The following is a 16,692-nucleotide window of genomic DNA, read 5'->3' as shown; positions in this document are numbered from 1 at the left end:
ATCCAATATGTATATTGTAACTATAGTCTGTCTCATAGTTAGCAAAATTCTCTTCCGTGTCTTCCTCCACTTTCTCACCTAACTACAACCTGGCTTCTCTTTCTGCCAACTTGCCTCCTCATACACCAATCTTACTTCACTCCCCAGCATTTGAAACTTTCTTCCCTTTACTTGTTTTTGTTTGGGGTTTTTTTTTTTACATTTTATTATTATTATCATTTTATGATACAGTTCCATATTCCCTTATCCCCTCACCAATTCCCTGCTCCCTCCTAGTTCCTCTGTATCATTACTAACATATACTTCTTCATACTCAGTCATATGTCCATCATTGCGGGCATGGACAATGGCAGAGAATCCAGAATCCTATTGTCAAGACATAGTAAACAGTTTCATTGTAAGTCCATCTTTGTCTGGAAGCAGAAATGCATACCACACTACATCCTCACAACTGGATGTTAGTTTCCATTTCACAGCTACTGTACATCCCCTTAAATGAAAAGTCATGATACAAAATCAACAATAGAAAGAAAAATAGAAATTTACAATACCATGAAGTTAAATGACATGTTATTAGATATGACAATCTCCATTACACAGCTACTGTACATCCCCTTAAATGAAGAGCCACAAAACAAAATCAACATCTGGGAGAAACAAGAAAGTCACAACACCATGAAGTTAATCTATGACGTTTGATCGAGCTTAAGCCATTTACATTCAGAGTTTAATATGTATGGGTGGTACTTTGATCCTGTCATTTTAGGAATGGGCTGTTCATTGTTTTAGTCTTCTGTTGTCATTTTACTGGGAGGTTCTTCCCGTTTGCCTTTGGTTTTGTTAGGTGCTATTCCTCTTCTCTGTGAAGAGACCATCTTGAAGTATCCTTTGCAGGGCAGGTTTGAAAGACGCAAATTCTTTTAGCTTTTCTTTACTGTGGAAGAATTTTATTTCATTTTCAAAGACAAAAGAAAGCTTTGCTGGATATGTTATCCTAGGCCGACAATTTTTTTCTTTTAGAATGTGGAATATGTCACTCCATTCTCTTCTTGCCTGTACAGTTTCCTGTGAGAGATCTCCTGTGAGTTTCATTGGCATTCCTTTATGTGTCAATTGATTTTTTTTCACATGCACATTTAAGGATCTTTTCCTTATGTTCAATTGAAGAGAGCTTGAAGATCATGTGTCTTGGTAAAGATCGCTTTTGATCAAGCCTGTTGGGAGTCTGTGCCCCTCCTGGATCTTGTTTCCCAATTCTTTCTCCAGATTAGGAAAATTTTCCTTTATTATTTCATTAAATACATTTGCAAACTCAGCTTCTGTTTCTGCACCTTCTGGGACTCCCATAACTCTTATATTTGGCCTCTTAATAGTGTCTTTCAATTCTTGCATACTTTTCTTTTGCCTGATCCAGCTCTTCTTCCAGCTTTTTGTTTGCCTCCCCCTGGTGACAGGAAATATCTTCCAATTCTGAGATTCTTTCTTCTGCTTGCTTCATTCTATTTTGGAGACTCTCCACTGTACTTTTAATTTGCTCTGCTGTGTCCTTAATTTCTGACATATCAGCCTAGATTTGCTTTATTGCTTCCTTAAATTCTTTGAACTCTTGCATGAGCTTCTCATTGTTGATCAGAATCTTTAAAATGAGTCTTATGGATTCTGTGTCCACCATTTTCTCAATGTCTTCCTCAGTGAACTCTGAGGTTGGCATAGGATTTTGCTCCTTTGCAGGGGAGTTTTTGGTAATATTCATTGTGCCTTTGCCTCTTCTTTTGCTCTTGGCCATTGCACTTCTAATTAGCAGTCTTCTCCTTGGGGCAGGTTTCTAAGCTGTGTCACCCCCAGGTCTACAATGCAGTTTTACTTGTTGCCGTTGGTACACAAGTTTTTGCTTGCAGCCACTTGTGCCACAACCTCCAGCACGTTCCAGGTCTGGGTTCTTATGTCAGATTTCCACCGTGGTCTCCACAGCCCCAACTCCTGGCTCACCACTCTCAACTTCCTGTGATGCCGTGCTGAAGCTGCACTGTTGTCTCTGCAACCTTTCTCCCACTTTTGGTTGGAGCAGTCCCAGGATTAGAGAGACACCAGGTGTCCTATATAATTAGATTGTTGGTGGCGCTGATCTTGTCAGAACCTGTTGGACGTTAGGTCTTGGTGCCACACGGACCTATTTTGACCCGTACGCTGCCAGAGTCAGTATTATTTTCCTGCGGGACCAGTGCAATGCACGGACCTCAGTGAGTTCTCACAAGCTGAGCACATGCCAGTTCACTGTTGTCCCCTGTAATCCTAAAGCTATTGCCACAGTGCGCAAAATGGTACCCGATGTACCACCACTACAGTTCTTGATCTGCTGGCCATCAGATCTGAGGGCTACCCAGACTTGCCCTGGGTGGAACCCATAGAATACCACGTCGTTGCTGCAGTTCACTGAGTCAGAAATGAGCTCACTCCCAGCTCAGTGCATGCTCCATCCTTTCCCTTGCCCTTTCCTCCTTAGTAAAATGGCACCCAATTCGGCTCTAGGGGGCTGACTGGGCTATGAAATCCACCTTGTTCTCGCACTGCCCGTATGAGATCTGCTCTGTCTCTGCTCCTGGTCAAATCAAACGGACCAACAAGATGAACAGTTCTTTGTCTGGTTCACCTCCCAAGCTCCCAGTGAAAGTCTCTTCCCACCTGGTTGCTGGTAGAGTTCTGGCTGCTGATGGAGTTCAGATCGCCATTAGCTGAATGCTGCTGAAGTATCAGTCACTGCAACACCACACTGCTATGCCCGCTGCTTTCCTGTGTCTGTCAGTCTCCAGGCACCCCTCTGTTGTTGTTCTGTCCTTTCCTATTTCCTGAAATATGTCCTCTCTGCTTCATCCTGATTAAATGTTTTTCTGTCTGTTTAAACGTGTCCTTACCCTATTCCGCCATCTTGATTCTCTCTTTCCTTTACTTGTACAACTATATTATTTCTTAGTTACTTCCTTCTTCTATTTTTTTATTCTTCTTTCCTAGCTTCTCTCCTCCTACCCTCCTTCACATGTTACTTTTAGTCAGAGTCTTCAAATTTTCTTTTCATGTTCTCCAGAATTGATGTTGGATTACTTTTCACAGAATTATTTTTTTTCTTTTGAGAGAGAGAGAGAGTCAGAGAACTTTCCATCTATTAGTTCATTTCTTAATGTCCCCAATAGCCAGGGCTTGGCCAAACCAAAGTCACAAGCTAGGAGTCCACTCAGGTATCTCCCAGTGGGTGATAGGGAACTGTCTCCTGCTGCTTTCCAGGCTGAGTATTAGCAGGACCCTGGAGTTGGAAACAGAGCTGGAACTCAAGCCCATTCTGATAGAGATACAGACATTCTAAGCAGCATCTTAACCACAAAGCCAGGGCCTGCCACTAAATACCATGTTTCTGACTCGCTTTACATACTTCCATAACCGATGGATACATGAGTAGCCTGGCAATCTTATTAAACTATGGAGTGTAATACTGAAGATTTGTATGGAAGAATGTGTACAGTATGTTCTAATTTATGTGAAGTTAAAAAGCAATCTAAACTAAATGATTAGCAACACACAATTGGTAATGACCATAAGGAACAGCAAACAAGGATTAACAAGTTTGGAATCATGGATATATATAAAGGAACACATACAGGCCTCATGGCTTCGCAGTGTTTTGTTTTCAGTGTGGGTGCCATGTACAAAGAAACATTAGTTTTCTTTAAACTGTATGCATGTATTTCCATGTATTCTTTCCGTGCTTGATATGATCTGTAATAGGAAAATGATTTAAAACTTTTAATTTCAATTCTGTACATTTCTCATAGGCCCTAAGACTTGCTGCTTCTGATAGTTCTGAGACTGTATGCCACATTTTTAGTGCAAAGCCTTTAAACAGCTTGTCTAAAACCTGAATCGATTCTCTTCTCTGGTAATTTACATCCTTTTCCTTGTTTCCACAAATGGCAGCATTGTCAGGCGAAAGCATGAAGCATGAAACACAAGAATCACGATTAATCTTCCACACTTTATACCCAATTACTCACCAAGTTGTGAATGTTTTCCTGTTTAATAACCTTCATATCTTATTTCCTTCCTTTTCTCTATGCTTTTAGTTGAGCTTTTAAATATCTTTATTCAAAAGATTGGTTACTTGTTAGCTGGTGTGCCTGTCTTTGTATCCTTTTCTTACTGTAGTGCTTCTACACAACTACATAAAAGACATGCCTGAGTAAATTATGCTCTTACTGAAAGTCCTTTATGGGTCTCTATCCCATACAGAACGGTTAACAACATCACATACATAAAATCTACACTCATATAGTCCCTCATACCTAGGTTCACAACTCCGGTTCATGCAGAATTCAGGGAACTGCCACTGACTTGTCTCTGCACACACTGAATTGTCTTAACTTGTGCCTCTTCCCAGTTCTTGGTGACAGATTTTTATTCATTCGAATTGTAATTTCAGCATGATTTTGGGTAGCCTTTGGGTGGAATTTTTTATCCTTTATATGCTGCATTAGTAAATCCCAAATGACACTGAAAAATATTTGCCATACCACTGTTTCCCTATCAAACTAGGAATACTTTAAAGTGCAGAATTTTAAGATTTTTAATCATTAATATACTGAGAGGGACCAGAGTTGTGATGCATCAGGTTAATCTACCACTTGAGAAGTCAACATGCCACTTGATAGTGCCAGTTGGAGTCCCAGCTGTTCTTCCAATTTGTCGTCCTGTTAGTGTGCCTGGGAAGGCAGAAGTTGGTCCACGTCTTCGGGCCCCTGACACAGCTATCTTCCTCCTAGCCGAGATCTTGCTCTTGCGTCAGTTTGGGGAATAAGAGAGCAGGTGGAGATTTCTATCACTGTGCCTTTCAAATGAATAAAAGAGCCTTTAATCTTCCTAATACTGTACACCTGGTATTTAGAGGAATTCAAATATTTGTGGAAACATGCATTTGTGTACTGAATTTACTCCCCAAATGGCTATAGCAGTCACTGCTGGATTGTGCTAAAGCCAGGAGCCTAGATGTCCATCCTGCCACTTTGGTGGCAGGAGCCCGAGGACTGTGGCTTCGCTCTGCTTCCTCCTAGGCCCATTAGCAGGAAGTTGGGTCAGAAGTGAAGCAGCTTGGATTCAGACTAGCAAACATATAGGATGTTAGCATCACTGGAGTTGGCTTTACCTTACTATGCTACCATGCTGGCTATTCATTCATTTGAAACTTCCCAAGAATCCTGTGTCTTAGATACAACCTTTCAGTGACATCATAATAATATTTTTGAACCATTATACAAATTGTGGTTAGTATTTTTTCACTTAATATTTTTTAAGATTTCATTTAGTGTGTCTAGGCTTTTTTATTTGCAAATGAAAATATCCATCAGTAAATATTTATATCTTTTTTTAACAACCACGGGAAGCCAGCCTATAACGTGCTTTTTGAGCATGGTAATTTACTTCCATATCATTAACTATCGACTAATATAATTTTTTAATAATTTTTATTGTATTTTTATTATTGATTGCATAGTTCAGAGGATTGCATCCCCATGTTGGCCTCTGATTTATTTGTTTCATTATTTAAATGTTCATTTTATTTTTAATATTGTTTACATAGTTAAGAGGGTTGCATGCCCTTGTGGGTGAGGAGTGTCAACGTGTGGAGAAAAATAGTATATTAAATGTTTGATTTTTTTTCCTCCCATCTACCGAGGGGGCGGGGTGGGATGGATTCGCGTTCATAGCTGCCAAACTACATCAGCACCCAGGCTATAATTTTTAATGGTTGGCTGTATTTGATAACATGGTACATGTAAATTTGACCAACAGCCTTTACATATTTAGATTGTTTTCCAATTTTTGGCTTATTTATCAGAATTACCTTAGGTATTAGTTATTTCCTGCACATATAGTTGTCAAAGATATGTATGTTTTAAGCCTTGTGGTTCATTTGGCTGCGCACCCATGAGGAAGGAGGTATCGGTACACACCCCCAATGAAATCCCTCTCCCATCTACCTGTATAATTCTTTTCTCTGTTTCTCACTCGGGATGTAGTTAACTTATTTTGTTGGCCATTTATTTGATTACCAGTGGAATTGACTATTTATTTTAAGTTCTTTACGCTATAAATCGTGGTGGTGCCCTGAACTATTTTTTTACCACTCTATTTTTTTTAACATTATTTATTTACCATAGTTATACCTTACTAGACTATAAGCTTCTTTAGAAGGTCATCTGTTTTATATAGGTTTGTTTATGCTCTGTGTCATATAAAATTATTTGATAAGGATCTGCTTAATTAATTTAAAATGCATTATGCTTTTGGCATATTCTATAGCAGAACAAATCCCACCATCCCATAGTTTACTTTTTAAAATCTGCTTCGACTGCTCTTTCACTTTTCTCTTACAGCTAGGCTGTACTATTGTTTTGTCAAGCCCTGATTCCATTGAAATTAGGGGTTTGGGAAATTTGAAACAATCCTCAAAATATTTAATCTTCCCATCAAAAAATATGGCATATCTATCCATTTATTCATACATGTTTGAAGTTTTTTCATATAGGATGTAATATTTTCTTTAAGTTTGTTTCTGTTTTGTGTATTGATCTTGGCATCTAGCGAAGATTTGGAAAGAAACAACTTAAATCTTTTTTCTCTCTTAAGCTTTCGTCAGGAGTGATAAACCCAAACTGTTCAGAGGACTACAAATCAAGGTAAGGAAATGGTAATGGAATCTCTTTTTTTGTGGTATGTATTTATTTGTTTATTAAGTAAAAGAAATATTTGAATAAATAATTATTTAATATTTTAGAGAAGAGCTCTTTTGGTTTACAGAAGAATTGGGTAGAAAGTAGTGTTTCTATGTGCTAGGTGGCACACACCCTAACCCTGTTCCCTGTTACAACATCTTGAATTTATAGGATACATTTGTTAACTGAAGAAGCCATGTCGATAACAGCATTATTAATTGCACTCTGTAATTGCATTAGGGTTTCTGCCTTGTCCTGTGGTGTATTCCCAAATGCATAATACCATGTATCCACTAAGTCTTCTCTCCATGCAGCCTCCTCCTGTTGCACCCTGGCAGGTAGTTGGTGGCACCCCAGCGGCTCAGGCCCTTGGCTCTTTCTCTTGCGCCTCCCTTTCCTTCTTTCTCTGTCCCTTTGTTTCTTTGCCTTCCTAGCAGATGAAAGTAAATAAGTAATTATTCCTAAGTGAGAATACTTTAAAAGCTCATAAAAAGTAAAAACACCAGTTTATTTTGGTGCAAAATATGTTTTAAATCCCTGTGTAGTTTTTTGATACCATATGTTTTCATAAACTTTTAAACATTCCTTGCACCATTGTTCTCTATTGTTAATTGAGTTTGTCTGACTTCTCCATTAGATTTGAAGTTCATTTTAATTTGACTATTAAATAAGTATACCATTAATGTTTGTTACATTCGATAACAGTCTTAAATCTTAAATAAATTATTTTAATGGCAGTTTTTTCTCTTTTGAAGTAAAGTACAATTTTTTCTCATTTTCTTATGAAATTCCATTTTGGTCTTTCTAAAAAGACTTCCTTTGAGACTAACTGGTTTGTGATGTTATGTCTAAAAGCTTTTAAAAAAAAAAATCACTGTCATACTGAAGTAAGCCCTCTGGACCTTGGTCCGAGCTGGGAAACTGTCCCTAAGGAGCAAATACTGACGGTGTCCCTCTTGTTTGCTAGTATGTCCGTGGGTCAGACCCTGTGCTAAAGCTTTTGGATGACAACGGGAACATTGCTGAAGAACTCAGCATCCTCAAGTGGAACACAGACAGCGTGGAAGAATTCCTGAGTGAAAAGTTGGAGCGCATATAAATGTTGCTTGATTTTTCCCCATTGTTATCAAATGAAATACTCCAGCACCTAGAAAATATGTTGCACTTCCTTCCCTGGTTCAGGCTTTTTTCTGCGGGGCATTTAACATTCAGGTAGAAGTTGAAGTGGCATATCGGTGGAGTTAGCAAGCTTGCCAGAACCCTTTTTTTTTTTAAATAGATTTCTGTCCTCCTGCATTTGTTGATACCACTAATGAAATGCTGTGTAACAGGCTTGTGGTTAATTATGCAAATGAGAGTTTGTGATAATTGGTCCAGTTTTGTGAACAGCCGATTTTTTAATTGGGGAGATTATTAAGGGAGATGATTATTGTGCCTCACGTGCTGTGTGTTCTTTTGAAAAGTAATGACAGAAAACCAGAGCAAAGAAGACATACCAAGCCTCGACATTTTGCCTGCTTCTCCAAGCTGCTCATATTTTTTTAATAATGCCTAGATTTCCTTCTCTTAGAAATGTTATTTGTATTGTATAATGTATGTATTGCATTAAAAACATTGTAGCTTCGTTATTATGAAACAGATTGAAGATTCAACAGTAAGGGTGAAGCATTCATAAAAATTTGCGTCAGTGAAGACCACACAGAAAACCTCTCTGAGGATTTGTGTGAATCTGATATTTGGCAGATTTTTGTGTTTTTACATTCCTTACAGAAAAATAGATTTTAAAAATGATTGTTTGTAAGACCAAAATATAAATAAAAACTTTGAAAAATCCATAAGTTTGAAATTTTTATGGTTTGTGCTTTCATGTTTCCAAGTAACTATAAATTCTTTAAATATAATTTATCAGAGCTTTGTAAAATGTCTCAGAGACTGGCTACTTTTACCAGCAGTTTCTATCATGTAATATTTTAAATTAAGGAGACTATTAAAGCCAGCATCATAATGAATATATAAATAAACTTGGCTAATTTGGCTAATCACAGTATTATAAGAAACCCTGGCATATGGACCATGGATCATCTGTAGCAGTGGAAAAGGACTATCATTTTGATAGTGCCAGGCCTGACTAATATGGCAATAAGCGTGATGATTATTACAAGTGAAGAACAAGAGGAAGCCTAAGGCAATTGTTGACAGTGGGGGGAAAGATTTTTTTTAAGAAAAATCAGTAGGAATGGAGTTACCGCCACATACAAAAGAATAGTGGGATTGAAGGATGAAACTTCGAACCTGAGGTTGGCATAGAAAATTAATTGGATTGGTTTCTAGACAGGAAGAGCCAGTTAAATGAGTATCTGGCATTGGGATTTGAAAAGAAAAACCTGGAAGGAGAACTAAAAGACTGTCGTATTGAAGTTATTGTGCGAGATCAAAGATGCTGAAGAGCCCTGGAGTATCCAGAGCTTCAAATCCTCAAGCTGGAATAAAGGGATTCTTACCAAACCCCAGTGTTTTAATTGGGAAGTTCAAATTAATCAGCCACTTCCAACTATTTCTTGCCAATTGCAATCAAAGAATGGCTTTTTAAGAAAGCAAAACTGCTGATCATCAAGAAAGAAGCATAAAATACTTATATAAAAGTACCATTTTCTGGCTAAATTCTGCCATTTATTTACATTTAGTCAAATCCACATAGACACAGAATAGTGATTTGATATTTATGACTTTGCTTTCTCTGCCAAAATTGCGTTACTCATAACTTAAAACAGTCATCTCCAAAGTTCAGAATTTGGCAAAAGCCAAACTATGAGCCAAAAAGGACACCCGCAAAGTGTCATCTGGCGCAGCTCAGCAGGCCTCGCCATGCTTCTCTGAGTAAGTCACACCACGGTGGGAAACTGCAACTGGCCGTCAGTCTTTTCCCATTATTGGACCTCCTTACGGCATCTGGTGCCTGCGTTTCACAAACTGCCTAAAACACAGGAAATAGAAATTGACCCCCAACCTAGTTTTTAAAGATGTAGTGAAATTCTTTAGTCTTCAAGTTTATTTTCCCCTGTTGGTGGCTAAAAAATGTACTACCTAACAGTAGTTATTAGGTAAAGGAATATCTTAATGAGGAAAAATGTATCCCTCTCAATAATGAATGCTGTTTCTGAAGGTAGCCTTCAGGCACTGGAGAACAAGGCAGAGAGTACCAATAAAGCAACTTTCCACCTTTGCAATTATAAAAATGAAAAGTTGCTGATAAACTTCCAGACTACTCAAATCCAAATTGTTCCTTACATAACACTTTTCTTAAATAAATACATAAATTATTGGTCTCAGTGCGATAGCCTGTTGTCTGAATCCTTGCCTTGCATGTGCCAGGATCCCATATAGGTGTCAGTTCGTGCCCAGCTGCTCCTCTTCCCATCCAGCTCCCTGCTTGTGGCCTGGGAAAGCAGTACAGGATGGCCCAAAGCCTTGAGACCTTGCACCTGCATGGGAGACCTGAAAGAAACTCCTGGCTCCTGACTCTGGACCGGCTCAGCTCTGGCTGTTGCAGCCACCTGGGGAGTGAACCAAGAGAGAAGATCTTTCTCTATATATATATCCCCTTCTCTGTAAATATGCCCTTCAATGAGGATAAATAAATCTTTAAAAAAAATTATTGGGGAACTTCTGTATGCCAGCCTACCTCCTCAGTGCCAGTCAGGGCTAGGCCAAAGCTGGGCTCTGGCATGTTCTCTAATAAAGAACCTGGGTACTTGGCCTCTAGGCCAAACCTTAGCCACAGACAACACTTTTACAGCACCTCAAAGAGCAGTGATACAGTTCTGATGTACCTGCTACCCAGAGGCACACAGCAACCTCTTCAGTGATGACACTGACTGATGCATTTTGGAATTTCCCATCACCGCACCTCCAGGTGCCTCCTCCAGCACTGTCCAGGGTGTGGAAATAGCAAGTGAAACAGGCACACAGCCTCAGTTCTCCATTAGAAGACAGACTGGGTTGAATCTCTCCTTAATAAATTCGTATTCATTGTGAATTTGATTTGATCACTCAGTGATCCCTAACAAAAGGTTCTTTTTGCCTGTATCACCTGAAAGTGTCAGCACAGAAACTACCCTTTGACTGGCTGATCACCAAGCCCAGAATTATGGAATGTGCACTGGAGGAAATCCTAGCAATCTGGTGCTATTTTGCTTTTGCTGGAGAGAAAATGGGTCCAGAGAGGCTAACTGATGAGCCAAGACCACCCTGTTCACTCCTCCCTGTTGTTTTTCTGGATTCTCGGAAACAACTTCTTCCATAGTCACTTGTTATCTTCCCCAGAAGAGGTTTGTGTCCCTTCAGCATCCTGGGCCAGGAGGGAGAGTTTATAAGATTCAATATGAAGTATTGTGATATCAGTACAGCCTCAAAAGGCCAGGGGTAGCAAAAGGAAGATTACAGCTGTGTCTCCACTGATGTCAACAGGTCAGCCCATTTTTACTCATGATTCTAAAATGTTTTCCTCAATGTTTCAAATCTTCCATGACAGTCATCTAGGGTCTTGAAAACAGAACCTAGGAATTCGGCCTGCAATTTTAAATATAAACCACAGGTTTGAGGCCATTCTAATGGACAGTCTTTCAGGGGTACAGACCTAAATTAATGAGTGTTGGCACAATTAGGACAAGAGCAGCAGCTTGTCCCCAGATTAGGGGAGAGAAGACCTTCCTTCATGTTTGATGACTGAATGCATTCATTCCACCATCAGGAGAGATTGGTTGGTAGGCCAGTGGGAAGCGGGGGAGACTTCGGAAAGCTCCTTTCTACAGTTTCCAGGTTCAGACACTTCATATCTTAACAACTGAGGAATGTATCTCCAATTAGAATTATGGGGGAGGAGTGCAGCAGAGACAAAAATTATTTCCCTGTAAAAATATTGGCCCTGGGACCAGAGAGCGAGTAGAACAGGGAAAGAGTATTACAGGACTGGGACCAAGAGCTCACCGTGCATCACCCAGAACACTGCACACAGGAAGGAAGCCTAATCACAAAGAGGGAATAGTCTGGACAGGGTGACTTTGGAGTGTCTGACACCAACACTCGTTCTGTAACCACTGGGATCTTCAGGGGAGGCACCTCGCTGCACAGGTAAGAGAACAGAAAGCTGGACTTCTATTCCAATCTCATGGGCCAGACATTCTCTCCAACCCTTTGCCCTCAACCTCCTCTCTGCTTCAGCCTCATGACCACTCACCAGGAAGGCTTCCTCATGGTACTTGGCTGTGCTCTTGAAATGGCAAGGGGCAAAGAGGGCAGCTGCCACGAAGCTGCTCCACAGGTCGAGGATGGTGATGAAGAAGCAGTAGAGGCAAAACTGTAGTCCCCATGGCAGGTGGCAACCAGTGATCTCTAACCTCGAAGAGAATCTCCAAAACATGGAAGCTGCCGATTGCTCGAGGCCTGGCCCAAAAGTACCATGGTGTCACTTCAGCCATCTTCTACATGTCAATAAATCCCAACCAGATTCAGGGGAAAGAAACCGTCTTGGGGGAAGCGTGTTGGAAGAATTGCAGAGCCATATTTTTATGTTGCTGCACTTACCCACCACCCGGTATGTGTGAGTGACTTTTTGTAGTATGTTTGTCTTGGAATTTTACCACTCCAGGCTTATTGTTAAAGCTCTTTAAAAAAAATCTTTGTTACATGTAGCTCCAGATCTTTTTGTTAGACTCTAGTGATATACACAGGAATGAAAACTCCAAGATTTCAAATTAAGACAAGCAACATCATCACCTTTGTATTGCTAAGGCCATTTTTTTGTGCAACACAAATGTCTCTAAGTTAACATCACTTAAGGCCTTCTCTTCTTTTTATTTTTATTTTTTTTGGAAAGTCACATTTACAGAGAAGGAGAGACAGAAAGATCTAACGTCCATTGGCTCACTCCCTAAGTGGTCGCAACTGGAGCTGAGATGATCTGAACCCAGGAGCTTCCTCCAGGTCTCCCTCATGGGTGCAGAGTCCCAAGGCATTAGGCTGTCCTCTACTGCTTTCCCAGGCCACAGGCAGGGAACTGGATGGAAAGCGGAGCAGCTGAGACAGGAAGTGGCACCCATATGAGATCCTGGGCATGCGAATATTTAGCCAATAGAATATCACACCGTGCCCAAGACCTCAATCTTAAAGTGGAGCAGGTATAGAACACCTGCCAACTATCCCTGCATAAATTAATTCTGTATACTTAGTCACCTTCTCTGTAATTAATGTACATGAATATCATATTCATGAGTACAATGGTTTGTTTTTTAACAGTTCAGCATTCCTTTTTGTGATGTTTCAACTTGTCTGTAGTCTCCAGCCACTTGGTCAACCATTAGTATAATTGTTGTTAAGATACTTACTGGATTTGATTAACACATGTAATCGATAGATATTAAGTAAAGCAGGTTACCTCTATAATGAGGGTGGGTTCCTTCCAATCAGTTAAGAACCTTAACAAAAACTGAAGTTTCCCGAAGTAGTAAAAGGATTCTGTCTCAAGACTGAAACAGGAACACCACCTGCATTTTGACCCTGTTGACCAAAGTGCAGATGTTGCTGCGGATTTCAGACTTAAGACTGAAACACTAGCTCCTAGCCGAATTTCACTCAAACTGGAAATCCATCTCCTGAATTTAAACAATGATGTTGATTTGTTCAGAAGTATCAAAAGGCAAAACAATAACAAAAAAAATTGTTTCATGGCTGATTTGCAAACAGTGAAAAAGCTACTGGGTAATAAACTGGTAGAACTCTAGAAGAAATACCTCTTGTCAAATTAATGTAATCGTTTTAACAGAACTATTGGTCTTTGGAACAGGAGGAAGTGATGGATGTAATCTCTCTTCAGTGTTACCAGATATTTCATCCTGACATTGCATAGTTATTTGTAAGCCAGAAAAAGATAGGCTCTAACAGCTCAGTTCTTAAGTGGGTACATTTGAGAACACTGAAGAATTTGTTCTCCACCTGGGGTTTTTGTTTGTTTGTTGATAGATTATTATCAATATAAAACAAAGCAAGGAGTAGCTTCAGATTTCCATTATCATGATTTTGCTGTGATTTGGATAGGATATGACCACTGTACTCAGGCAGATGGTTAAGTCCCAGTCATAAATGATGGTACTTAGTCCAATTACTGTGTCTAGTAGGTGTACTTGTGAGATATCTTTAGGTTATTAGATGGATTCCCTCAGAAGGAGCTTCTCAAGGGAGACTTTGTTATAGAAACCATGTTGGGCCCGGCCACTCTGTGCTCCCAAGCTTGCCATGTGATCCTCTGAATGTGCTACACCAGAGCCATCTTCTCATCTCACCAGGGAGACAAACCAATGGAGCCTGCCTTACCTTAGCTGTGAACCTCTTAAAGCTGGAGCTCAAATAAGCCTCTCTCCTTCATGAGTAACTTCCCTTGGGCATTCTGTGGATGTTATAAGAAGCTAGCACATCACTGCTAGAACTATGTTGCTTAACAATGAGTAGCTAAAGAGGGAGAGAAAACGGTAACAATAACTGGGAATTCTCTTACTCCCTGACATTTTTTCTATTGGCATTTGACGTTGTTTTAACTCCCAGTAACTTCTCATGGAAGAGACCACAAATGGACTCGTATTTTTCAGACTTCGTGGAACCATTCATCTATAAGCATAATTTCTTTGTCTTCTTAGTATTTGGCATCTTGTTGATTTTGGTCATGACCACCAATTGCATCCTCTGTGAATTCCGTGGTTTGAGTGTATCCTTGAATGGACCTTAGGTTAGATCTCGGGTCTCAGTGTGGCAGTGTTTTGAGGTGGTGGAACTTTTAAGAGGTGGTGCTTAGCAGAAAGTAATTAGGTCACAGAGGAATCACCCTTGGAAAGCATTAATGGGACTCTGGGTAGTTCCCAGCAGAGTGACTTGTTTAAAAAGAGCAAACCTGAGCATTCTCTATCACCCACATGTGTTCCTGCCATTTTTCTACCATTTGAAAAATGAAGATGCAACCAAAGCACCCTTTGTGGAAACCAAAGAGAACCACTTGGTTTTGAACTTTCAGTCTCCAAAACTGAGTTAAACAAATTTCTTTTTTATTGTTATTTTTATATGACTTTGTATATATTTTTTTTATTTTTGATGATGTTTACGTAGTTAATCAGGGTGGGAAGGATCAAGGGTTAGGGAAAAGTGGGTGTGATTGTTGTTTCCAAATTTTCTGTTTCTTCTTCCTGTATCTGGGGGAAAGGAGGTGAAAAGGGGAGAAGTCATACCCAGCCTCCCAACCACCCCAGTACCTGGGGATGGGGAATGGCCTCCCCAGATCAACCCAGGGTCCTCAATGTGGTGCATGCTCCGAGGGGTCTGCCTAAGTGGTTTTGATAGTTCTGAGATGCTGTTCCAAACATGAGGAAACCCTGAAAATGTCCATTGGCTGACATAGTCAACCTTGTTGTTTCTTATCGCCCAGATATTTGCTGTCATCATTTGGCACGGGTAGTTGTTCACTTTGGTCTATTCTCCCTCCTGTGCTGTGCTACCAGATGTCCTCTGCAGGCCTCAATGGGCTGCCATATCCTCCATGTTCATTAGAGCCTGCTGTCCGCTACTCCATCTTTTCCACTGAGGAAGACCTGTTCTGACACATGGTCAGACCACCAATCCTGGATGCGAGACCCCAGGTGCCTGCATGCCCCCACTTCTGCCATTCCCCGGATCCCCAGCAAGCCCACACACCAAGTTGCCACAAGCCTGGGACCAGGCAGCCAGTGAGCTTCCCCCAGTGCCACTAGCACCAGGCTGCCCAACCCAGATCCCACCAGACCCCTGCCCCAAAGGTTTATGGCTTGGCACCCACCAGCAAGGCAGGCCCAAGAATCCTGGCCAAGCACCCACTGCCCCACCATACCTACCACCCCCAAGGCTCACAGACCAGGCACCCACTGCCCCCAGGCTGGCATAGCTTGCCTCGACTCAGCATCCACCAGTGGGTGCTATAGCCTGGCTAAATCCAGCTTGCCCCAGTTCCAACTCACACTGATGGTGCTACAGCCTAGCATAGCTCTGCCCAGCCAGTCCCAAGTCCCAGCCCTATTGTGAACTTGCTGGTCCCCAACACGGCCCCTCCTACACCCCATCCTAGTTCTCATTCCTGTCAGTAGATGTTATGAAGTGGTCTGCTCCCAGACTTGACCCACATACATGCCGGTGGGTGCTGTAATCTGGCCCGGTCTAGGCTGCTCCCAGTTCACCTACAGGAACTGTTTCCTGACAGAGGAATTCCCTAATTTCTCCATCAGGTCTCCTCCCAGTGGCAGATCTCATACACACCAATGGGTCCTTGGTGCAGACTGACTAGTCTACCTCTTTTTGCCCTACTAGCCCACCCCCATTTCAGTTCTTACTGTTGGGTGCTACAGCCCAGCCACACCAAGTCCACACCCAGACACAGCTCTCATGTTTTTCTGTGGGAGCAGAGACCCAGCCCAGCTTATTCTATACCCACCCTGGCTCTCACAAGTACCAGTGGGTGCTAAAGTCTAGCCCAGTTTGGTGTTCCCCAGACCCAGTCCAAACCCATGCCAAGGGATACTACAGTCATGTCCAGCCCCGTTCACCACCTTCATTATGGCTCTCATGCTCGCCAGTGGGAACCCCAATCCATCAGGGGTATCCCCTTAGCTCCCCAATCAGGCCTGTTTCATGCACAGCTCTTTTTTGTTTCAACAGAAATTGCAGTTCCACAGGGGTGAGCCCACTTACCCCACAGATTCTGCCCCCAAACCTGGTTCTCTGGTGTGCTGGTTAGTGTCATGGCCCAGTTTAACATTATGTATCCCCTAATCCAACTCTCAGAGTCGGGTACTGTGATCTAGCCCTGCCAGGTAGGCCCCCAGTCCTAGCTTAGTGTGCCTCAGTGAGTGGCATTTGGTGATAA

At 41.2% G+C, this 16,692-nt stretch overlaps 1 protein-coding gene across 1 annotated transcript in view; it reads left to right on the top strand.

Annotated features, from left to right (window-relative positions):
* The window catches only part of SELENOF (selenoprotein F), a 38,647-nt gene extending 30,051 nt beyond the window's left edge, over positions 1-8,596 (top strand). Inside the window, exons 4-5 of the mRNA XM_004582078.3 lie at positions 6,673-6,722; positions 7,726-8,596. Of these exons, the coding sequence (XP_004582135.2) occupies positions 6,673-6,722; positions 7,726-7,857 (182 nt within the window). The 3' untranslated portion in view covers positions 7,858-8,596. The remainder of the gene's footprint in view (positions 1-6,672; positions 6,723-7,725) is intronic.
* Positions 8,597-16,692: the final 8,096 nt, after the last annotated feature.

Source organism: Ochotona princeps, chromosome 2 (genome assembly GCF_030435755.1).
Source record: "Ochotona princeps isolate mOchPri1 chromosome 2, mOchPri1.hap1, whole genome shotgun sequence".
NCBI lineage: Eukaryota > Metazoa > Chordata > Mammalia > Lagomorpha > Ochotonidae > Ochotona > Ochotona princeps.
This window is presented reverse-complemented; position numbering and strand designations above follow the sequence as displayed.